The following is a 25,720-nucleotide window of genomic DNA, read 5'->3' on the forward strand; positions in this document are numbered from 1 at the left end:
GAAGTAGGTACACCTAGACGTTGGTGCAACTAGAAGTAGGTACACCTATATAGACGTTGGTACAGTACAACTAGAAGTAGGTACATTTAGACTTAGATACAACTAGACATAGGTACACCTATACCTAGGTACAACTAGACGTAGGTACAACTAGTTGTAGACATAGCTTGACACGGCCCTACAACTGGCTGGGTGGTACAACTTGACGTGTGCCTCAACGTTAAGTTGTATCTATGTCTAGTTGTCTCTTGGTTGATGAGATACAACATAATTGACGGGATGGCAAAACAACAGGTCACAGTTCCATTTGAAGACTAACTCACGCTATTCCCTACAAAAGTTAAATACCTCCTCCAAAGTCAGTGCTAGATTTAAAACACCCTGGAGCAGAGGCTTAGGCCCCCCTTGCCATTCTGTCGAATTAAAATAGGTAGCATATTATAAATGTTTGAAAACACTTTTTTTCTCCCTTAAACCTATAATGTTACCTGCAATCAAGGTAAAAACCTAAATAAATAAAGTGTAGGTTCAAAATAGATTGATAAATTAATTAAATATACAAATAAAATGTTTTATCATTATGGGCTTGGGCTTGCAAAAATAAACTAGCCATGATTTGATTAATTGATTTAGCCTATGGCTGTTAGTGGAGGGAGATCACTAATAAAGTGACAGTTTTCCTCGCCTCATTAACTCTGCACTTTTTTTTACCATGCAGGTAACGTGACTTCCAAACCATAAGAGCCACCACTAGAGGTTATTGTGGCCTTGTCTGCCGGGCCTGGGTCTGCTAGGATTAAGATCTAGGATTTCTAGGATATTTTCTAGCACTTTTTGCAACCTCATTTTTCCTCCCCATCTCCCCCTCCCCCCTGGGTAGAGATCAGTTCTTTGCCCTGCCACCATGGGTGACTTCAGTTTGCACACTGGTCTTGTGGTAAATGACTATCCAACGTGAAATGACCTATGATTGTAATGTTAGCCAAAAACAACTTTACCTTGACAATCAAGTCTCTTGCACTTGCAGATATTTCTAGCCAGTTGTCTTCATTTTCTCCAAGGATTTGACTTGTCAGTTCTTCTACAGTGGGTTCCACTCCGAATAACCTGAGGGAAGAGCATGAAAGAAAACTAACAGTTTTAATGTTTAATCTTATTTCTGATAATTTATTATCCACACTGTTAGTAAATCTACAATGTGTAATAGTAGTTTACGCAACGATTGTGTTAAGTTGGTCTTTACAACATGAGTAGAAAAAGTAAAAACTTCTACGAGTGTCGTAAAGACTATTAACACGAGTTGCGTACACTACTTTACCTACGACAGTTTTTTAATTACTAACAATCACTACTCATAACTTCTTAGAGAGGTTATGTTTTCGTTTATTGTCAGTGCCACTGAAAGTGATGCAACGACTTATTGTATAATCAGCTGATTTCATGTAATCACGGGTTTGTAAAACTTCGTTAAATAATAAGTTACCTTTTTCAGGGAATAGGTTCTGCTAGCAGCATTCTTACCATAAATACTGTATCAGGTACAATTAGGGAAATATTGCATTTTATTTTTTATTTTTTTTGGACAACTGAATGATTATAGTGAAAGAGTTAATTTACAGTTAGATCTCAGCATCGAATATTATAGAATATTATAAGCAGTTTGTGCTTCATTTCCATCTCGTCAACTTCACTTTCACTAAATGACATTTTTAAAACAGTTTAGTCTACCCTCCTTTAACTTCCACCAACTTAGGTTAAGAAAGAATACGTATCAACAGGAACAAGTAAGATCAACAATAAAAATTGTCAACTGATCAGCTGATTAGTTGATGTTCAAAGCATTACAATTTTAATTCTTTTCTCTCAATACTTGAACCTCATTGGTCCGTTACCTGTGTTGATATGAGGAAAACTATGCTGATATGAAATGAAACTATGCTGATATGAAAGTAAACAGCTGTTAAGTGAAACTTTTCAATTCTAAGAACTGAGCTGAAATGGCTACTTTAAAAACGGTCGTAGGTAAAAGTATATACACAATACCTCACATGTTATATGCCACCTGAATTTTACAGGATTATTATCAGGACAAACAGGATAGAAGCCGTAGGTTTATAAATGCCCTTATCCACTTGCGTACCATTCCTTCACTCATAATGTTGCTCGCCTTACACTTCACTAATCTGTCTATGAATTTCAATGGCTTTCACACCTTTAGCAGCACTGAAAAATCTAATTACAGCACGCACTTCACAGTCGGCGGCAATCTCACATGGCAGCACCATTTTGAATGCTCGAAACCGGATGTAAACACAGTCGATTATTGTTACCGAATTTCCGGCGCAGGCTTCCAATAAATGCACATACACATCGCAAATGTCCAAATTGCCAATCGCAGAGCTGGAACGGAGCGATTTAAAAAAGGTACTTCTGTTTTTTTTTTGTTTTTTTTTGTAGTATAAGAACAGTGCACTTTAAACAATACAGATTAATTAGATACTAGACGAGGTGTAACAGTTCTGTTCCGACCATTCACAAGAAATACCCGATAGTTAGCTTACTATATTTATCAAAGGGATATTAATCAACCTTCTATATTTAACATCTAGTATCTTATTTTATAAAACAACAGGGACAGTTTTAAGGGGTTTCCTATATAGGCATACTGAATGATTATAACAAAAAAAAAAAAAAATTGTGCAAAACGGGGCCAGATTTCTCTATTGATTATTTATTGTATGTTGTTTGTTATACATAAAATAATTAATAAAACCATCTTGCGTAAAACAGATAACTTACATGATAAATATGAGAATTCCCAAACTCCAAATATCTGCTGAACATCTTAGCTTGGATTTTGACATTTCACAATTGAATTCTGGAGCTAAAACAAGAGATTACTCATTTTACACCATGTCACAATTTTAATTAAAATATATCTTTTATTAAATGTATTGGCTGGCAACTTTGAAATGCCACAAATAAGTCTTCATTGTTACAAACAATGTTATCAGCAAAGACTCCTCATCTAGCTGTGAATAACGCAAATTAAAAAAAAATTAATATATGTGGTTGTAATACCATCTTTTTGCTTTGGTTTATTGAAGGTATACACCAAAACATATAGTTTCAGAGAAAATTCCAAAACACCTTATATTTAAAATGTTTTCTAGAATTCTTGAAGGATGAGTACCGGTAAATTGTTGTAGTTTGCTATAATTTGGATTAAATGCTTTCATCATATTCTGCAAATTTATTTAAGCTATTAACATTTCGCAAAAAATATACTTGTATAATTTTTCAGCAGCAGCAAACCTAATTACTCATTAAACCTAATGTTATTTAAATACCCCCGCCGCAGCAAACCTGCCGACTAAGCGAATTTCCATTTGTCTGAATTGATTTTCAGTTAAATATATTTTAATAACATTAGGTTTAACGAGTACCTAGGTTTGCTGCTACAAGGAAACTAATAAAGTGTGTTTTGGAGTAAAATATTGATAGCTTAGTACAAAATAAATAAATTTGCTAAGTTTGATCAAAATATATCCATAAACAAGCAAACTACAACATTTGACAATATTCTTCATAAGAATAACATGGGAATTTTAAATTTACAATTTTTTAAATTTTCTCCGTTACCAATATTTGAACAAAAATACTTTTATATACTAAATTATTTGTTTTTTTAAGCTCTTTAAAAAGGTCTAAAGAGAAATTGGGAAATTTTGTGTTTTGAGGGTCAAAAGTGAGAAAAACCAATTTTTACCCCATAAAACCCCCCGTAAAGCCCCGTTCCCATGGTCCGATCGTGCTGGTTCGCGAACTCATTCAAGTTTATCCCGCTTTACACCTTTAAACCAAATTTCATCAAAATCGGACAAAAATTACTCAAGTTATCGCGTTCACGGACGTATATAATATATATATATATATATATATATATATAAGTCTATATATATATATATATATACATATATAAAAAATTGAACGAATAGTGTTTTTGGCCTCTGGGGACATCAAAATGAAAAAGTAAATCGGTCCCGGGTCTAGGTCTTACCGTGCCACCTACGGTAATAGCTACTTCCCTATAGGGAAATTCGCTAAAAGGGAATGAATCTGACATTTATAAGGAAATATTTGAGTAGAAATTGAATTAGGCAAATGTAAAATCCATTTAGTCAATTTATGTTTGCTGTGTCAGGGGTATTTATATTGGCTGCTGATAGAGAGTTAGTCTCTTATTTTGTTCAGACGAAAGGGTCACATCTTTAGGTGTCATATAATGTTATAGAAGGGAGTCTACTAGACAGTATATATTTTTTAATCTCAAACTTACCCGGAATTTAAAATCATTCCAGACCTTTTTATGGGTGCCTACTTACCTATGTATATCGACAAAGTAGTAGGAGAGTGGCTCATCTTTGGTATAGATATTTCCGAGAGTTTGAGCTTTGCGTTGGGTGCCTCTGACTCGTAAAGGAGGTTCTCTGGATAGACGGAGCCATGGGGAAGCTGTTGGCTGTGTAGGTACTATAGGAATAAGGATAAAAATACAGTTAACATTGCCCTCAGGTAACTTAAGCTTATAAACAATTAAAAAATAACACTGCTGGAAATAGAACAGCTCACTTGTGGACATGGCAAATTATGGTCTCTTCGGCATAATTATCAGCTGGGTTACAGAGCCAGTTCCTAGATATAAATTATATAAAAACAAAACTTCAGTACAATGTACACTTGCATTAATTGGTGCTAAAAGTTTGTAATAAATAAAATACTGTAATAAAATAATGTATATCATATCCAGAGGCAATTAGAGCCATGCCCCCTCCCCTCTCCCAAAGGCTTAAGAAAAATATAAAAATTGTAACTAATTCAAATTGATTCTACCATTATTGATTTCATATAACAATTTCAAAATATAATCAAAACCAATAATGAACATCTGTATTTATTCAGTTTTCTGAAATTCGGGACGGGAGGTTACTAAAGCTCAAAATCCTTAACCATAGCTCCGTACCACCCCTCCAAGATTCTGTCCTGGATCTGCTCCTGAACAAATCAGTTGTATTTGTTTTTCTTCTAACAAAGTTATTAAAACATATACCACTATTCATAGCTAACTGGTATAAACATAGTCATTAGCAACCAACATTGTTTAACTTTCAAAATCCGCTTAGCAGGAACTTTTAGTTACAAAAGTTCACAGTGACTTTAGAGTAAGAAGTTAAACGTGTTCCATAAACAATTGATTTAAAAGTAGAGTAAGCAGCTTTACTTCATTAAAAAAACCTTTATTTATCTTTAAATCCTATTAGCACTTTTGACCACTGTCTGTTGCTGATAGTTAAATTCTTTATATTCATGAAATATAAGATGATCTTTAAGCGTATATGCACTAATTATATTTTTAACTTTAGCCTACACTTTTTCAATGATGAAACAAAATAAAACTGTTGATCATGGCCTTAAAACTCTCTCAGGTTTCAATTAATAAGTCTTATATTTTAGAAGAATGAAAATAGCAAAATACTGAAGTAGGGTCAATGTGGAAAGCTTCATTTGACTGTAGGGCAGGACAAAAACAAATGTTTTTTGTTGTTATATTAATGGAAAAAGTTTGTTTGGGACAGGAAAAGTAAAGTTTTTTGTAAAGCTTAGCTGTACAGATATGAGCTCTTTTCGTATATAGAGTGATGAAAACACAATGAGTCATATGAATATGTCTAACCCATGCTAAAACTGGTACCTCAACTTATTATGTAGAAAACAAACTAACATTTTTCAAAGTGGTAATGGATAATGTTTCTAAGCTAATACACCAAACTCGTAAATTTTTACTTTCACTTTGTAAACTCAACCTTATTCTTTCAACACACAGAATACAGGAAAAGTAATTTCAGAAGACTTAGTGTTTATCCCACAACATTAAAGGACTCAGCTTCCAGAGCAGGGATCTCTTACTAATAACTTTCGGTCATCTAAGTTGAAATGAATTGGTTGTTTTTACCGATTCTTCTCTTGTGTGAGATTATTAAATAAATGAGAAGAAATTCATTACAATTTAACATAAAGGGAATAAATTTAATATTTCTTGAGATATTAAAACTTTGAAGTCATAATAATAACAAAATCATGTAGATTAATTTGTCAAAATATGAATTTCCAATATCCTTTCAATTTTATTATTATAAAAAGGATTACTAAAGCAAAATTATGTTCAAATAGTGAACAAACATTTGTTTGCTTTCGTAATATGATATAGCATACATTTTATTTTGAGGTATGAATTTATAACCAATTATATTCATGGATACAAAATATGTTATACGAAATGTGTTAAATGACCAACTAACGTTTTCGTCCAATATTCAAGTTTGTTTTCATAACATGATTGTTTTAGGAGTGAAAAGAAATGAGACAGTTTACTGTAAATATTTTTAGCCTCTAGATAAGGTTCGTACAATAAACGTAAACAACTCCCGTTGTACAGTGTACACTGCCTGTGAGTGATCCTATTTTCTTTCAATTTGCAGAAATTTCTCGGTAAACTTCATATTTTACTGTGCTGGTTGTTGAGTCAGATTTCCCCTTTTGCTCCTGACACATACTCTTTAGCATATGTCTTCTGCAAGTCCAAGTCCTATTTACCTAAGGTGTGACACCTTAGGGTAGGTAGGGGCGTACCTACGGGGGGGGGGGGGGGTCGAGCAGTACCGGATGCCCCCCTGGGCTAAAGATTTGTTGATATTAAATTCCCAAAATAAAAAATAAATATTTTGTATGATATTTAACACTTTTAGATACGGTAGCTTAAATCATCAATATTGAACACATATTTTTTTAAATTTTCTCATTAACATTCCATAACCCCCAGGCCCCTAGAAAGGCCCCATCCTTCAGCCTGACCCCCCCCCCCCCCCAGGGCAAAATCCTGGGCACGCCACTGAAGGTGATCATAACCCTGGGCCATGTTTGTTCCTTTTAATGTTGAAGGAAATATAATTATGTCTATAGTCCGAATTGCAATGGTTAATTTTAATACACTACTTAACCAATTGATACACTACTTGACCCACTGGGGAGAAGACCACGAGGGAGACCGAGAAAACCCTGAACGGATTAAGTAAAGAAAGATATGGCCAGTATGGAAGTCAATGAGGGATGAGGGTATCGCAAGAGACAGGGTGGCATGGAGGCAGTGTGTTGGTGAGGCCAAGTACCACTTGGGGTACAAATGACCATGGGGGTAAGTTAGTAAGTAAGTACTTAACCAATTGTGATAGGTACACAATGGACTGGAGATTCCCTGAGTACCTTGTTACTAACTATGTTTTTAGACTATGTTTTATCATAGACTAACCAACACAAGTAGACTTCTCATCCCATTGTAAATTTTGAAGCACGTTTTTCGTGTCTAGTTCATGTACGTGACACATGGGCGCTAGTGTCAACGAAACTTTGTTTCTATTATTTTAGGGTTAATTTCTTGATTTGTGCTTTACTGTTTGGTTATATAACTAGGGGACAGGTTATATCGTTTATGATTAGATCGTATTATTTGGTTAAACGAGGTTTTAAATGGCTGTAACAACGGGAAACCAATTGTAAACAAAACACGACCTCTACATAAACCACAGAACTAACAATAAAATTGTCTTCAGCTGTTCCATAAGGATGAGAAATCTACTAAGGGAGTATGTTTTATCTATGCTATAACCAGCTCTTTACCCAGAACCATTTTAATAGCCAAATCATCAAGGAAAGCTGTGTTGAACCATGAAAATGTAACTGATTTCCCTCAGGATTGATCTTACGATCTTTTAAGTTTTAGGTGAGCATTAATATCCAGCTGATATCAACCCTTGTATATCGACAGCAGACTTGTCCAACACTCAATCTCACCTGTAGTACTGAGAGGATGGTGCAGACGACGCGAGATGCATCTTTCTCGCTGTAGTGCTCACTGCGCTCGATGCGCTCCAACAGCTCTTCCCCCGTCATCAGGTCTACCACTACCTGCAGCTCGTGGGGCATCTCAAACACCTCGTGTACACAGGCCTGCCAACATGACAACAGATGAAATGGATACACGTAGAAGGAGCTCTGAAGTGGTAGAGGCAATTTTCTGCGCAACAGCTGTGCCCATCAAATAGTATAGAGGGGTTTTTTAAACACTGCTTGTATGAATGTTGGTTTTAGAAACCTACTATATAACTTTGGTTTTTGGATACTGAGGTATACACCCCATCTAAATGGACCAGCAGTAGTTTTTTTTACAAAAAACAACACAGTGAGTGTGAGTAAACCCACGAACTGTACTACTGTGACAATCTTGAAGCTTTAGTATTATCGCTTCATCCTGTAAATACCAATCACATTTACGGAATTTTTTCAGGGACCCAATGCAAACTTATGTACTGCAGAAATAATTGTGTTGAAGTCAATGCAAGTAATTAGCTAGGTCAAGTTTCATAGCAAAGTTTGAGAGGTCGAGAATTATATGGCGTAGGATTGTTTGAAAACATAAGATCTATTTAGTTTCTAACAGAGATAAATAATTTAGTTTTATTTTGTTTGGATCAAACAATTTGTTTTATTTATAGGAATTTTAAACTGGTTATCTTCTATATATTAATAGGCCAGCATGTTTCTTTAAAACCTTTTTTCTCTGATCGTCTGAATCGCAGGGAAAATCTATGAATACTGTTGGAAAGATATTTTCTGTAGATGTGCAGAAGCCTTTTATAAATTAAAATAGATTCTAAAAAATAAGCACAAAACATGAATTTAAGTCTTCAAACAAATTAACATCAACCCTATGGGTTGCCATGCTGGTGACGAAATAACAACGCTATATAAACAGAAAATCAAAACAAACGGAAGCAATTCCAATCACATGTTTTATTTACAGCGTAGCGCGAAAATATAAAAGTCTGTACTTGACATATTTTTTCTCGGGTTTTCGACCACTGGACGACCCTATAGTTTGTTTAATTACATAGCTGCATGTTCATAAGTGTCTCGTCTCTGTTCCCAATTTTGGGGCTACTGAAAGAACCTCTTTCTATTTTAAAGTGTAAATTTTAGAGGGATCATCCACAATATCAATGTCAACTTAACAATATTTTTTTTTTTTTAAGTTATCATTCTGTAACAGTAATTTAGACTGAGTGAGTTTAAATTTATGAAGAGGCTAAAATAGTTTTCATCTTCACACAAGAAAAAACTTTTTTTTCAAACTACAGTACCTGTAAATTGGTTTACAATCAACTTTCTTTAAAAGTTTCTTTTTAGCTTTTAAACTATAACTAATTATAAAAAAGATGTGTGGTTGAACTATATTATTTAGCTGAATTAAGCAATATCAACCTAAAAGTTTTATTATTTTAAATACAACCTTTATTTATTCTAATATACTTGACACAGTATAGACAAGGTTCAGTACCCAACTGTTATAATTTTTTGTTAGAAAACTGTACATAATTTATATATTATAAACAACGTGTTATCAACTCAAGTACCTAGTGCTTATTTAAATAGGGTTTTCTAAATAGCAAATATTTCAAAACATAAACTTGTGGAACATTGTTTCTGTAATAATACTCATTTTAGCCAGAAATAATTTTCAATGTCAGAGCTTTGATTTACAAATACAATAGTCCAGAGACATAAAAGAGGGAGAGGAAGGATTATAAAATACATCCATTCATAGAGACCGTTAAGTTCAAAAGATGGAGTTAAGAGAGTATAATTGTCAAAAGACAAAAATACAGAACACACAAAGGTGATTTATTACGGTACTACTTGACTGCCAAAAGCTAACAATTCAATTTCATAAATGGCCACATAAAAGTGTCTGCTTTGGAACACAGTCAAATGGACTATAAATCAAGTTATATGTCCTGGTACTGTATTTTATTTATTTTGATACTTATAGCAATACTACATTTTATGGACAGTATTTGTTGTTAGACCATAGAATTAATAAATTAATAGACTACTATTACGGCACAACATTTGATAAATATCTACTCACTAAATGTGGGTGGTTCAGTTTCAATATTGTACTGATATGGGAAGGAACTGATTTGGGTTCTAGATGAGCCTGAAAAATAACATTTTGTTAGATATTTGTACAAGTACAATAGATGTTACTATACTCCGTTCACAATATTCAGGCAGTTTGAGGGGAAATTCTCCCATCACTTTTCGGCTTAAAGTATGTTGCAGTTGATTGACGTTTTGACAAATCTCAGCTTTTAAGCTGTGTTTTAATGGTAGGATCGAGATGTGGAGGGGATAGATTTCTTCCCGTAAAACCGCCTAAATTGGAATGGAGTATAATACTGATGCTGATACTGAAAGTAATATTAGTACTTAAAAATACCTCATTACCTACCCTTATAATTTGATTTACTAATAAAAGTTTTGGCGTATTTACTAACTATATTGCACATTTTGAAGTAGATTAAAAAATTCAGTCAGTAAAAATTTCAAAAAATACTCTGGTTTTACTTATACTGGGTGTCCCATAACAGTCCCCACAAAAAAATTCCTAAACGGCTTAATATATTCAAACGAGCTTCGATACACGTTACTAAGGTAATTTAAAGTACTTTTTGGGAGTATTTTGGAATTCACCCCCCCACCCCAATTATTAGAGGTTACTGGGGGTAAATTAAAATGTTTAAACATAGCAACCCCTTAGCTTATTATTTTTAAAATTATTTAAATTTATTTAACATGTTTTTGCCGATATTCTTTTTAACTGAACAACTGAAGACCCTCAAAATGAGATGTCACTTCATGAGGCTTTATATTTTAAAATGTTGGGACCCCAAAATAATTACCCCATTTTGGTGTCCCAGACAAAATTGTCATACTGATCAAAATGTAGTGTTTACTGTCTTGTAACAATAATAATGAGTTTAGTTTCCCTGGTATAACACATAAAAAACAGTACTAGGGGATATTGGTGTATTTTTTTACATGGACTCTCTCAGGCTGACGAAAAATAAAAACGGCCGCCATTCTGTAATGGGTTGAGATAGAGTCATCTGATTTTCACCAATATTCTTTTAAACCAATGGCCTTTAAAATGATGTGCTACTTGATAGGGTTCCTATTTAAAATGTTAAGTTCCCTTCAGCAACCCAATTTCAAATACCCCCCAAAAGTACTTAACATTACCCTCGTAGTGTATCAAAGCTCGTTTGAATATATTAACACGTTTAAAAATTAACCAGGGGGACTATTATGGGACACCTGGTATATTGAAATTACTTTCAGAGGCCCTAATCTTACTTCACAATAATAAGAGTTATACATATATACATAATGAATAAAGAAAGTATAAATTATATTTTTATAAACAGAATTGTGACATATAAACCAATATAAATAATAAATTTCAGGTAGGTAGGATTGTAAAAATTTTGAACTGAACACTCTTTTTTCATTTTGAGACGAAAAAGTTATTGGACAGCTCAAAGTAGTTGGTGGAAGTGTAGCAAGAGCAGATGTGCTGATCCTATAGATTGTCATAATGATATCGAGCATCAGGAGAGGCAAGGATAACAAGCTCCTGATACTCCTCGGAAATGGAAACACTTCATACAACCAACAACATGGCCATAACAACAACACGGCCTTAACATAACAATACAGTTTACATTGAATCCAACAATGGTTAACTAGCTTCCTCGGGTATTATCATAGCCTCCTTCCTTTGTTATTTTAAAATATTTATTTTTGTTAGAATTTTTTTTGTTTTAGAGAGGAAAAACTACAAAAATTTTAAAGTATTGATTGTAATTTATAAAATATAAGTTTACCAATGAAACCTGATTTGCTCAATGACCTTTCATATTAGAAGTAATTTTTATTTTTGATCCTCGATTTAGCATATGAGAAATATAAATTTCTAGTAAACTATTTTCATTCTTTCCAATATTGTTGTCTTTTTTAGTTATCACTGTTTTTAAACATAGTGTTGAATGATATTTATTGTATTAAGTAAAATAGTATACCTGTTTTAATTTATTGAATATAACTTATTACTCGTTCTTATCATTATCATTTTGAAGGTTTTTATGGCTTCGTTTCATGAAATACTGTGTAATGCCATCTTGTTGGCTTTTTCTTTGCAATATTCGTAAAAAATTACTGTTAGTAAATAAATACACTTTATGATAAACTCTGAGGTTATAATTATTCTTACTAAAACAATAGTTTTCAAATAAATCGTTATTTTTAGTTTAGTTTAAATATATACATATACTTTTAAATCAATCAATTAGCATGATAAACCACCAAAACCATTAAAATAAACAGGTTTGATTTTTATTGAATTTACGATGCATTATTTACGTTGGACTTTTGTATGAGCTTATTAATAAATTACTATATTAATTGCTTTTCATGTCTAATGTTAAAGTAAATATTCTGAATGTTTGGATTGGTGTGATCTGGAAGTTGAAACCAACTCAATCTCAATTTCTCTCTGTCAGATAACTTGCAAGGCAGACTTATCAAATGATTTAGATTGATTCTTTTTCAAATAAAGTTTTTAAAACAAAATTTATTCCGCTTTAATACTATAGTGTAAGTGTTCTTAGGTATTTTCTGTCCCATATAATATTATTGAAATGTATGTCTGAAAATATTTCAGACCAAGATGTAAAATAGATAATGTTGACATTAATTAATTGTATGAAATTTGTTAATCTGATAGCATAAATAACTTTGGTAACTGTCAAGACCATAGTTTTTTCTATGGTTTCGTTAACAAAATCTATCTATATAAATTTTCATGAATCTGTGGAAAACAAAGTACCAGTATTAACATTTCTATCCATATAAGTAAACTTAATATTCAATGGCTACCATACTCATTTGGCTTTCTATTCTAGCGTACTATTGTTAACTTATACCTACTTGCTGGAAGTATCTGATGAACTTATCTCATTCAATTCAACATAACAAAACTGAACAAAAATAAGAAAATGTCCAAAATGCTGAGTTAAGAGTGAGTGTAACTGGTAGTTAAAAGTCTAAAAAACAAGTGACATTCAAAATATTTAATGATCTAACCAACCTTCTTAACTGGTTTACAGTATAAGACATTTTATTTTCTAATTTGTGGTAGGTAAAGACAAGAATGGAATTCAATAAAACATTACCAACAATGGTAACAACAAAAGTAGTTCTGAGACTAATGTTTGACACTTTAATTTTTCTCTGAGAAAAGAAATTACACATTAATTAAAAGTTGTCATTTGGCAGTTGGGATATCTGATCTGTAGGAGGAACTAACTGAGATACTGGTGTCAAGATGAAGTTATAACTTCTGATGGCACTCTAAAGTCAATTACAAGGCTAAGCTTGGGGCAACTTTCTGTCATCTGCTCAGCTCTAGATGTAGAAACTAAACTCTCCGAACATTCAGCGAACTTAGGGATCTACCACATATAATTTCTGGAATAATTTATCACAAGATAATTGGTAACAAAGTATTTTTGAGTTACTGTATCTCACAAAATAAAAATATACTGTACAGTCATTGATAAGAGCCATTGTTATAAATATAAACATACACATTGAACATACAGTACCTACTCGCTTATATATTCAGCATTGTTAGAGATCAACTGAAGATAATTTTTAAGTATGTTTCTAGCGGTATATGTAGTTTAGTTTTGACGATTGCTATTTATTAGTTTGTTATTTCACCAAAGTTAAAACTATTTCAACCCAATAGGCCCCTAACACAATAGACTATTTAGAAATGATTGCTTGTCCTTTATAGGTACTAGATTGGATTAGTTTAGTTCTAGCACAGAGAAGTAATATTATTACTTCTCTGTGATACTAGCTAACAATACTAACCTATAGTAATGATTAAAGTTCACCCAGTGAAATTTACTATAAATTGATTAAAATAACATTTATTAGCAAAAGCAAGCATAACCATATGGAGATTAGAGACCCATCAAATAAGGATTATGAGACTATCCAAATAATATTTTCCATTTTCACTAATCTTATCTTGAGTGGTGTTCAGCTTTGTCAGGTTTGAATTTGGTAAAACAAATTGAAAAATAAAAAAGTAAGAGAAAAAATAAAAGCGATTATAGTCCAAGCAATATATTGTCAATTAATAGCATGCATACAAGGAATCATGGAATAAATAATAAAATTGGAATAAATTATAAAATTGGAATAAATTATAAAATTGGAATAAATTATAAAATTGATATAAAATTATTTAAAAAATTACAAAATATAATTGAAAACATAATAAGTAACCACTTATTCTCTAAATACAGTGTATCTATGGTTTTTAAAACTTTACTACTTTGTTTCTTTATAAAAATAATATTTAGTTTTCAAATAGTTGTTAACATACAGTATAACTTACTGGTATTTTATTAACAATTTAAAAGAATCTAGTAAGGACAGTAGTAAATTTGAAGGTTTAATGAAAAATCACAAATTGACGGGCTGAGGGAAAATGTAAATGGAGTGTGAAAGAGAATGACTGTTGAAACTTGACGCAAATGGGTGTCTCGCTTAACAAATAAATCATCTCTTGTTCTCAGTCCATATTCCGTTTTATCGAAACTCCCAGCCCTTTTTAACGATTTGAAAACCGATACTAGTTTTTTTTTATTTGTAATATACAATGTTAACGTTAAAGGTAAGACATTTTCATGTACAGTGTGAATCTCATAAGACCCCCCCCCCCCCCCCAACACTATTGATTTCAGACAAACTTGGTCCTACAAGTATAAAATTAAATTTTTCCCACAATACCTCCCCCAAGGAAAAACTTAAAAATATGTTGAATGTTTTTTAAAATAATATGAAATTCACTAAAACCAGAGCTTCACCAGATCAAATCTCAAAATTTGTCAAATACAAACATATGATAACGTTAACATGGTTACATGGTAACATGGTTTTATTTTGTAGTGTTGGGATGGGTGTGACAGACTAAAAGTTGCCAAAGACTGGTCCACGGGAAAACCCCTAAAATAAAGATTTAATAATAATAATTAAATAATGTTAAAGCTAAACAAACATATCGGTGAAATCAGATACTGACTATTTAATTGGTTTTAAAATGTCGGTTTTTTTATGTGGAACATTTTGTACTATTTTAAAAAAAAGCAGATAGTCAATAGTTAAAAGTCAATAATTTATTTTCACATAACGTTGGGAAAAAGGGGAAATAGTCATTAACAATTAAAATACATAGCAACTAAAACAAAATATAATGCCAAGAAATTATACAAAAACATCATTTAAGAAATCATCCACTTTACCCTATATAGTACATTCTATCAATGAGCAATTTTGTAACTCCTTATGAGCTAAGCTTTACTATGATATGTTATGTTAGCTAGCTTTTTTATGTTATCTTACAATGATGCCCACAGTTAATGGTGGACTAAAAATCACTGGGTTTGAGCATTCTCATAAAGCTATAAGGGCTATTTCTTTTTAGGCTGATTGGCAGGAATTGGACCAAAGTCTCCAGATACAGTGGCCGGTGCTAACCAAAACTGCAATGTCCCTACTAACTATAGTATTCAAACAGAAACCACGATGACCATATTATAGTCTTGTACAAAACAATTTTTGTTTATTTTTTCAAACATTTTTGTTTTTTGAAATAGACACTAATTTTCTTGCATCCTTAAATGCAGTTTATATAGTGTATACATGTGCTATTAAGGCTAATGTGTAGTCTCTGAATACAAGCTCTAATGCTCCATTAGAAAGGTGATTTGTATAATTAATTTGCTAGAGCAGTGTAATATGACAACACCAACAGAATATACAATCATACCCTAGTATGGAACATAAATCAAAATGAATACCCACCAACATTTTTTGGTGATCTGCTTCAAATATTTGCGACATATATCATAAATTCAAAATGTCATTGTTGCTAAATTGATTCTCGTTGAGTCTTAGTATTTTATATTCAACTTAAAAATATATATTTTAATTAAAAATATATAGCTATTTATTATCACAACATTGAAACGTGTTACATTTGTCAACATGATACAGAGGGTATCATGTAACGTTACTCAATATGTACCATAAATTAAAATATTTACCTTTTTGTAAACTTTGCAAGCTCTCTCGGTTTTCCCCTTGTGCAGACATTTGTGTACCATTGAGTAAGATCCTCTAAAACAAAATGCACAAAAATTTAACAACTTATTTAGTTTGACAAAATTTGTACTGACATACTATTATAAATTAGGCTAATGTAAAAAACATTTCAAAGTGAAAGATTTTTAACCTAGTTTAAAATATGCATACAGCTTCTTTGATACACCTGGTTTTAAGTCTGGTAAATGTGAACAGTTTTGTATTACTAAATGTAACCAGTTTGAAAACACATTTTAAATTGAATTTATAGTAGACTTAAACTATAAGAGCCATCTATTTGAAATTTAACATAGCCTAGTACAATTAAATGAGGGAGTCGTACAAACATTTAACCATAGCAGTAAATGTATTCGATTTCAGGTTTTGAATGTACTGTAACTGGATGACACAATTCTAGTTCAAAGATTTAATCAATGGACCTACTAGACTGGAACTGCCTGGTTGTAGAGTCGGGTTAATTCAGACCCGAAATCGAAAATGTCACTACTTTATTCACTTTAACTGAACACTTTACTCACCCCACATGTGCTCATCTGACAAAACACATTGATTGACGTTAATTAGTTAGGTGGTGTTAATTGAATCCATTAATTTTTATTAATACAATATAGCCTCCTCCATAAATCATTATTATGACTAAATAATGATAACTTTAAATGGCAAGAATTTAGTAAAACTTTATAGAATAACAATCGTTTTCATGTCAAAAATCCAAATATTCCCATATTTTTATAGTATGTTTGTACATAAAAAAAGTATTACTCAAAATTGAATTTCAAATAGCACTAAAATACACAATAGATTCAGTATTATATGATTCAATCACTAACATAAAAATCATTGTAACGAAAAGCAGATTGAACAAATAAAAACAAACAAAAGTAACAGTTTTGTTCGGCAAAAGTACATTTTTGCCAGGAAAGAGGAATTGACAGACATACACTCTACAATGAAGCAAAGTGGCCTTTGATCTGCAGGGATAATTGCAAATACCTCTTTCAAGAGGCTGAATCCTTTGTTGTGATTCACAAACTTTTTTCATTTAAAAATTTTAAACTCGAAATCCTCTATTGGTATAACAGAGTTAAAAATCGATGGTATATAATTGGTTAATTGGTTAATTGGACTAAGATGTTGTGCTAGTCGTTTGCATAAATAAAATCTGTACTCGTTTGCCAACTATTTAGGAATGGATTTACAACGCAATTCAATCTTGCTGGTAAAATAGTATGAGAGAAATTACAAAGAAATTTAGCCGCTCACTTTAGTCTAAGAATGGAATGCCAACTTAACTTAAACGCTAAAATAATAAGAAAAAATTACAGAGATGATAACTTGGTTGCCAACTCATTTATCTAAGAATGGAATTCCAACTTAACTTAAACGCTAAAATAGTCGAAAAAAATACAGATAAGATAACTTGGTTAGCAACTCTTTAATCTAAGAATGCAATGCCAACTTAACCTAAACACTAAAATAGTAGGAACCAAAATTTGATGATAACTTGGTTACCAAATCTTTAATGAATGGAATGCCAACTTAACTTAAACGCTAAAATAATAAGAACAAATAACAGAAATGATAACTTGGTTGCCAACTCATTTATCTAAGAATGGAATTCCAACTTAACTTAAACGCTAAAATAATAAGAAAAAATTACAGATATGATAACTTGGTTAGCAACTCTTTAATCTAAGAATGCAATGCCAACTTAACCTAAACACTAAAAAAGTAGGAACCAAAATTGGATGATAACTTGGTTACCAACTCTTTAATCTAAGAATGGAATGCCAACTTAACTTAAACGCGAAAATAGTAGGAAACAAAATTACAGGGATAATAACTTGGTTGCCAACTCTTTTATCTAAGAATGGAATGCCAACTTAACTTAAACGCGAAAATAGTAGGAAATAAAATTACAGAGATGATAACTTGGTTGCCAACTCTTTTATCTAAGAATGGAATGCCAACTTAACTTAAACGCTAAAATAGTAGGAAACAAAATTACAGGGATGATAACTTGGTTGCCAACTCTAATTTTGAAATGGAGTGCCAACTCCCGTAAACAAATACGAAACAAAATTAAATCATGTGAACCTAACGCCATGTGACATTGTAAGGTTGGTTGGCTTTATTTATCCTGTGGTTTATTATACCGTGTCATGGAGTGCAAGCTAAACATATGTGTGACAAGTGACATATGGCAAGTGACAGGCTGTGGCAAACCACACCATGTTAACAACGGCCAAGTATCTCCAACATAATGCAAGCAAAACTGGCGTTGTCAACATTTTATTTAAAAATTAAATTTTGAATTGGTCTTTTATTGTTTCAGTTTCAAGACGGATATGTTGACTGTGTGTCCAACATAGACAATACACATTTGTAAACCTTAACTCATAAAATATTTTTGCAGTGGCCTGTTTTGACACTTAATTGAAGAACTTAAATTTTGACTATTGATACAAGTAGACATTCCATCCTAACGTTTAAGTTGTCGCCGGTCTTAAAATCAAAATCGACAGATTGTGGTGATCTAAATTACTGATTTCTGTCAAATACCATGAACTTTTATACAAAGTCAAAGTTATGGAATGACTAATTGTGAGCTATAGCAACTGTTCATCAACTTTGTCAGCAACGAAAAATATGGTGAACAAATTTTTAGACACCGGCGCATGCTGTGACTTGCTAACACAACTAGGCCTACGTTCTTTTTAGTAACTCCTTCAGTATCCAATAGTCAATGGCCTCATGGGCGTCAGTTTTATTGACTTGTAAATACAATAGTGAATATTTTGTCTATACCTAGTTATTATAAAAATCATATCTTCACCTTTGTTCAATTATGGCATAAACAGCTTCATATTGACGTTCGTGATTTCCTTAACTTTATAAGTTTCTTGTTCCGCATTTAATACATGTATATCGTATTAAGCTGTTTTAACGATATCCGTTTGGGTATTTTTTTTACGATATGATCTTTTAACATTGTAAGTAACACAAAATAATAACTATCCAACAAACGTGTTTAGGTTCTTACAACATTGAGGTTAGTATAATTGGATCTCTATGGCGACTTCGCCACTCAGGGGTGCTACTTGGCGAAGATGAGTGAAGGATGAATGGGATAGCCTAGTAGTTTTGTTATTGACTGCAACAGTGTACAATGTATTTAACTGAGCTGAATTTTTGAGGTTACGAGATAAACAAAGCAATAACCATCTTAAAAATTCGACAAGAAAAATAACCCGTTTTACAGACCAGTAGTGTTCGTTAATTATCTTCATAAATTAGTAGGCCTCTACTTCGTTCTTCAACAAAAAAATCAAACTTTGCTTGGTTACAACAGATTGTATGTCAGAATTAATACGGATCATTTTATGTAGATTATGATCTAGTCAAGATAGACTTGACCAATATTTTGTGGATTGTCCTTCGATTCGAAGTTAGCAAAGTAGTGGACTAAGTAACATGGTAAGAAATAATTTTTTTTTTTAAACTAATTCGAGTGAACACATTGCTACTACAGTCTACAGTTTTCATAATTTTTTTATCGACTCAACCTTTTCATTGTGTTTATATTGTTTGAAAATCGCTACTTTGCAGTGTGCATCTGATCAAATATACCGGTTTAGCCAACTAAAGTACGTTTTTAAAAATACTATTGGCCAAAGACTGCTCATAGAGCACCCTATAGATTTTCCATCAAGCAAAGCTCGGCCCCCAGATAATTGAACTTACATGCTATTGACTGTAAGACCACTGATGCATGACTGACTCCCTGTAGGACATTAATTAAATCCGAAGCCTGCAAACTGATATCGCGTCAAATGCTGTTACATAACTAGAAATCGGAGCCAAGTAAGCTTTGTAAACATCTGATAAAGGCTACAGGAACAGACTCGTAGTTATAGAGGCTTGTCTCAAAATGTAGGTTTACCGAGATACTCCATACTATTAAATAAATCTAAATTGTTTATTTGAAACTAAATGAAATAAATTTGATCTAATTGTACATTAACTCCGATCACAGAATTTAGGCGGTTTGAGGGGAAGTTCCCTCTAATTTTTTTACTTGGGGCAGCTGATTTTTAAACTTTTTTTTATTTCATCAATTTCTTTTAGGTACAGTATTATCAATCATGCTTGTGTTTAAAAAGCACATTATTTGTTTGAACTTACATTCATTAGATTTCAGTACCGGGGGACCGAGCATTGCCAATGCTAAATAGTATTCGTTGCAATGTTATATTCTTTTGCACTGTATTTAGTAATTTGCTTCTGTACTGTAGATGATTTGTTACAAGCGTATGTTACAGTTAATTTATTTACATTTCCTTAAAACTGCCATAGCTACTTGACAAACCACAAGACTAATGTTAAAAATATTGAAATTTCATTTTAAGTTTTTAACGAAAAACGAATTTTCCAGAACAGAACCTAGGAGGGATATTGTTTTTAGCCTAAAGATATTAAATTTGATTAAATCATAGGAGCCGTTTTTGAAATCATTGTGCACAAACGTTACTCATATTATAGTATAGATAGATACAAAGTAAACAAATTGAAGGGAAACAATTGGCTTCACTACGTTGAAAAGGGAAAAGATGAGTTTTTGTTTAGCTAAAATCAATATTGGATGTATAATTATTTCATGCAGTAAATTTAACCATTTAACGGACCACATAATTCTCTTCCACATTCTCTCCCCGTTGTGTAGCTCGGGTTTGGCTAGTTCCACATAGCATTGCTCGGTAATACAATATTTTAGAAACATCTACGAGACGTAAACATTAATTAAAATAACGTAAAAGCAATACAAAGAGTGATAATACAACATTTAATTATAGTGAAGAATAACAATTTAATTAAAACAGAAAAAGTTAAAACTTAACAAATTTGGTAGCCCACGTTATAAATTAGGGCTGGGTATAACGTCGAACATAATCATTATTTTGTCGGTGTGTTTGCTGGACTGCTATATTTTTTATTAACACTCGCTGTACATTTAAGTCAATAATAAACCATTAAAAATAAACTTAAAAAACCAAAACTGGAACGAAAAAATTCAAATCCATTGGGTTATAGGATAGTAAGTAACCCATGATAGATAACATATCCCGCTTCAAAGCCCAATTGAGCTTTTGAAATTGTGCTGTAAAATACTTTTTTGTTTTACACATAATTTCTAATCATGCAAAACTAAGAGGGAAACTTATCGTAAAATTAAACTTTTTTAAGTTAAAGAGAACCAATAACAGTAAAAAAATTTGATTTGCAGCACACTTTAAAGGGAAATTCAAAAGTATCCAACATCAATTAATAGGGTTACATAAAAGTTTTGCTAAGGAATAAACATACACCTTTCACGCTTATTGTGAAATATTAATTTTTAATTTGAACCCGGGAGCATCCATTATTTATAATTGAATTTATAACGTGAACACTTGAAGATTAAACTAGATGAAACTCGTTGGATTCAGTTTGGCTGGGAAAAACATGCAATACTGCTAATGTAGGCCAATTGAATGTAAAGCCCCTAGGGTTGTCAGATAGGAAGGAAACCCGGGCACATAACAAAATTAGCTTACTCCAAAAAGTGCATCCGAGCGTTAAGAGATTGTGTTTTTATTTGGCGATTCCCTTCACAGTGATAATCCGCATACTGATACTACTTACATACTTTTACACTTTAGCAAAATTAAAAGCTTTTATTTGCAACCATCTATATCCGTGCCTTGCAACGGGGTCAGTATGCTAAAGAGCCAATATTGGTTCTTTGAAAATTCCTTATAAATGGTTTCACTCCTACCATTTGATTAGAAACTAAATTGAACTGTTTACATTGACAATAGTACGTTTTTGTTAACTCAGACTGTGAACACTTAGGCTACCTAGGATACAAAACCAATCATAGATTTTAAGGTACAGTCAAATAACATGTTTAATGGTTTGTACTGTAAACGAAAATCCATCGCAATTGTTCCAATCCTGTCAATAGTGTAATGTGCTAACATATTTTAGTGAAATTATTATCAGGAAAATGGCAATTCGCTTAGTCTGTAGGGTTGCTGTGGCAGGGGTATTATATTTAGTTTATTTATGTTTATGGTCCATACCGTTTCTGTCCTAATATTCGTGCAGTATTTAATATGTTTGAACCAGATGTGAGGAATTGTGAAACCAAAATTCATTTTGACAGGGCTTTTTACATTTTTAAACATTGTAGGTTTGTTCTTTGTTACTATGGATACCATCAATCAATAATTACTTTTACATCTCTCATCTCAGATTTTTGAAAGCCCACGGGGCAGAGCCCTAGATGAATATCGAAGCGGGAATAGTTCTATATGTGTCCTCGGAGCTGTAGCTTCATTTGTGTGAAATTTGAGCTCAGTCGGTTAAGTAGCTTTTGAGTTTAGCTCATACAAACACACAGACAGACAGACACCGCCTCTTCTTTATAATAGTATAGAAGATATAGGTAGATTATAATATTGATCTGCGTATACAGATACCTACCACTTAGCATAAAAAGATCCTGTTTGAACAGAATAAAAAGTAAACTTATAATTACCTACCTTAATAGTTGTATATCACACCTACACTATTGAGATAAAACACTTGTGAATCATATTTATATCTGTATAACTAGTGCGCGAAGTGGAACTTTGCACTCGTGTTACACAATATATATTTCCTACAGTTACTATAAAGCATACAAATAATTAGTCTTTCAAACACTAAACAAAACGTTTTAGGTTAGGTTAAATCCAAGCTTTGAACAAAAATAATGTTAGTAGTATCAAAAATCATAAGGCTGTGTAGCTTTGCACCAGCTGATTGTAATCGTACTGTAGTATCTTTTAAGTGTTGCCAACTCATTTAGCGTGCACGTATTACGTGCCTTATAAAATGCACAATAGTGTTGTTATAGTGTTGTTTGGTTGCAAAATTAATGCGACAAAAATAAGCAAATGCTGTAATTAGCTACTTTGCGTGCTATAATCAGTGCAAGGAAGCCTGCTCTGTCAGGTAACTGTAGGAAAAGTACTTACTTGTTTAATCAGAATTAATATATTATTTACAAGTACAGAGATAAATTGTTGTTACGAAATAACATTTAGGCTACTGTTGATAACATCCAAAATATTCAAAATTTTGACATTGAGAACACGGTTGGACAAATCCAATTTCATCTAAAAAATCAAAGGTTGAAACGGTTGATCAAAGGTTGATAAAATTGGAAACATATTCCGTGTTTTATCGCACAGTTGACGCGTCAATTCCGTGGACCGTAACCATAAATCATCTGAGTTATAAAACGGAAGTAATATGCGATTTTACCTCAAACATCGGAGCATTTTCTATGGAATCCCATCTGACACAGAATATTCAGTTACCTACGTTGTTCTAGTTTACCGTATGATAAATTTGTCAACTGTTAAAATGCATGTTTAAATAATTACTTAGAGTATACGAAAATATGACGTGAGATATAGATGTTTACATTACGTGCATTGTTTTCATTTTTCTGTATTAGTTTGTTAATATAAGTTGTTTAAATTTGTAATAATAATCTATGTGATTTTTTTCGCAAACACTGTAGTTTACAAAAAATAAATATCTGTTACTAACTGGGACAACTATTAAACCCGGCCGATGCATTAAATAGTTGTAGGTTAAATTATTACAAACTGTACCCATATAATTCTGTTGATGCAAAAATATTTTGCTTTTCTACGCCGTTGTGTTTGCTAACAAAACACTAGATGGCGTTATTCGCAGTTTGGGATAAACAATAAATAACGGAGCAAATACTAGTATGTAGTATGTCAGTAAGCCTACGTTAAGTATGGTTTTTCAGGCTTTTGTCTCGAATTCTTTTAACACAAGGTGGGGCAAGATATCGTAACCTTTAATTCCCATTTCTCAGTTATTTTAGTTTTCTTACGTATCTCAGTTATCTTATTACTCGAGAGCTCGAGAGAGTGTGGTTGCCACCTATTATGGTTGAGTCGCATGGCTATGGGTTATGGTTATGGTATTATGGTATAGCCATAATACCATAATAGTATGGTTGAGTCGTGTGGTTATCGTTGGGTTGGCATTACTGTATAATCTTAATGGTAGAAACTACACAATAGTGACAGTATTTCTCAGGCGAGGAGTTGACTAAGTTTTGTGCCATTGTGGGTGAAGCTGAAGTTGACACATTGTTTTGACTTAGCTGAGCACATTTAATCCTGTTGCACAAAGTAAACTTTCATTCTATTTAAAGGATGAATCACATATCAAACTGCCAAACATAAAATTGAAAGACCATTATACTAATAAATTATGAGTTTTTAAAGTTTTATTGTTTTATTATATTAGGTTCAAGAAAACAACGCAAAACACAATTACTTAAGGCCGAGAGAATTTCCAAATGGAAAATAGTGTTAAATAATCTTTTAGAGAGTGGAAACATTTTCCAATATGGTAAGTGTTAATAGGTACTGAGCTCTTTTTAGGTAGGTATGAGATAGAGATTTCCAAATTGTTTTGGTGTATTGGTGCTATAGTACCTATATCCTGTATAACCGGACTATGGACTATTTTTCAGTGTTTATGTTAACTAAGTGGATACTTTTACTGATTTAAGATAAATCACAATCAGTTCCCTCACAAAATCAACGGTTAATTTGTATAGTTACATCTAGAGGTAGCAATTGTTGAAACATACGTTTGATTCAACTACATCCTATGTAAACTCCGTATTGTATGTTACCTTCCGATTAGCACACCAACAATGTAGGAGTCCTCAAGAGATGTGTGGCCGGAGTCCGAAGGCGACAACCAGCTGACAGAGTCGTCCATCTGAAACATCAGGTTCACGATCAACAGGGTGTGACAGAACTGGGAAAACGTGTTTCATTTCATCGTAAAATATCCGAAATCACTTATCAATTACTTACCAAGAAAGTACCAACGAACTTTGGATGCAGGGTAAGTGTAGGATAAAGTGGATGATCTGTGGACGAATTGTGGATATTTATAGGCATGATGGATGTGATACTTCCTGGTGTGGATTAACGTCCACGCTAGGGAATACTACGACTGGGTGCAGAGCTATCCAATTAGACCAATTCGTAAAATTACAAGGTAGAAGTGGTTCGGATTCCACTATAAACTGTAGGTCACTTAGTTGCCATTGGCTGTTTGGGCTATTAATTAACAGTCTTGTCTAGGACATGTCGGAGTCAGTAACAAGACTAAAATCGCACCACTCATCCTACACTCATCTCCATTCATAATTTTCTTAAACTCGTAAAATATATTATATTCGTATGGTCGGCATTTCAAATAAAAGTATTAAATTATTAAAGTAGCTTGACTGAACATAAGATGTCCTTTTAGGCAGGATAATTTGTTATAAACCCACAATTAATTACAACAGGGTCCCGTTTTGAGTCATCAAAACGCCTATAATGACCTTTCTCTGGGTTTAATATCCAAGGTTTGACGAGCACTATAACTACTA

General features: G+C 32.5%; 1 protein-coding gene across 3 annotated transcripts in view; it reads right to left on the reverse strand.

Moving 5' to 3' along the window:
• The window catches only part of LOC129002831 (calcium/calmodulin-dependent protein kinase type IV-like), a 74,925-nt gene that overhangs the window by 28,755 nt on the left and 20,450 nt on the right, over nt 1-25,720 (reverse strand). For 2 of the 3 annotated variants that reach the window (XM_054430913.1, XM_054430912.1), the window contains exons 2-8: nt 24,968-25,056; nt 16,137-16,209; nt 10,043-10,111; nt 7,909-8,064; nt 4,386-4,533; nt 2,800-2,884; nt 999-1,107 (exon numbers count right to left, since the gene is read on the reverse strand). In XM_054430913.1, coding sequence (XP_054286888.1) covers nt 999-1,107; nt 2,800-2,884; nt 4,386-4,533; nt 7,909-8,064; nt 10,043-10,111; nt 16,137-16,209; nt 24,968-25,056 — 729 coding nt within the window. The remainder of the gene's footprint in view (nt 1-998; nt 1,108-2,799; nt 2,885-4,385; nt 4,534-7,908; nt 8,065-10,042; nt 10,112-16,136; nt 16,210-24,967; nt 25,057-25,720) is intronic. The other variant, XM_054430911.1, reaches the window with a different exon arrangement.

The sequence above is a fragment of the Macrosteles quadrilineatus genome, unplaced genomic scaffold (genome assembly GCF_028750875.1).
Source record: "Macrosteles quadrilineatus isolate MER2022 unplaced genomic scaffold, UCM_ALF_1.0 Scaffold_9__3_contigs__length_116548681, whole genome shotgun sequence".
Taxonomy (NCBI): Eukaryota; Metazoa; Arthropoda; class Insecta; order Hemiptera; family Cicadellidae; genus Macrosteles; species Macrosteles quadrilineatus.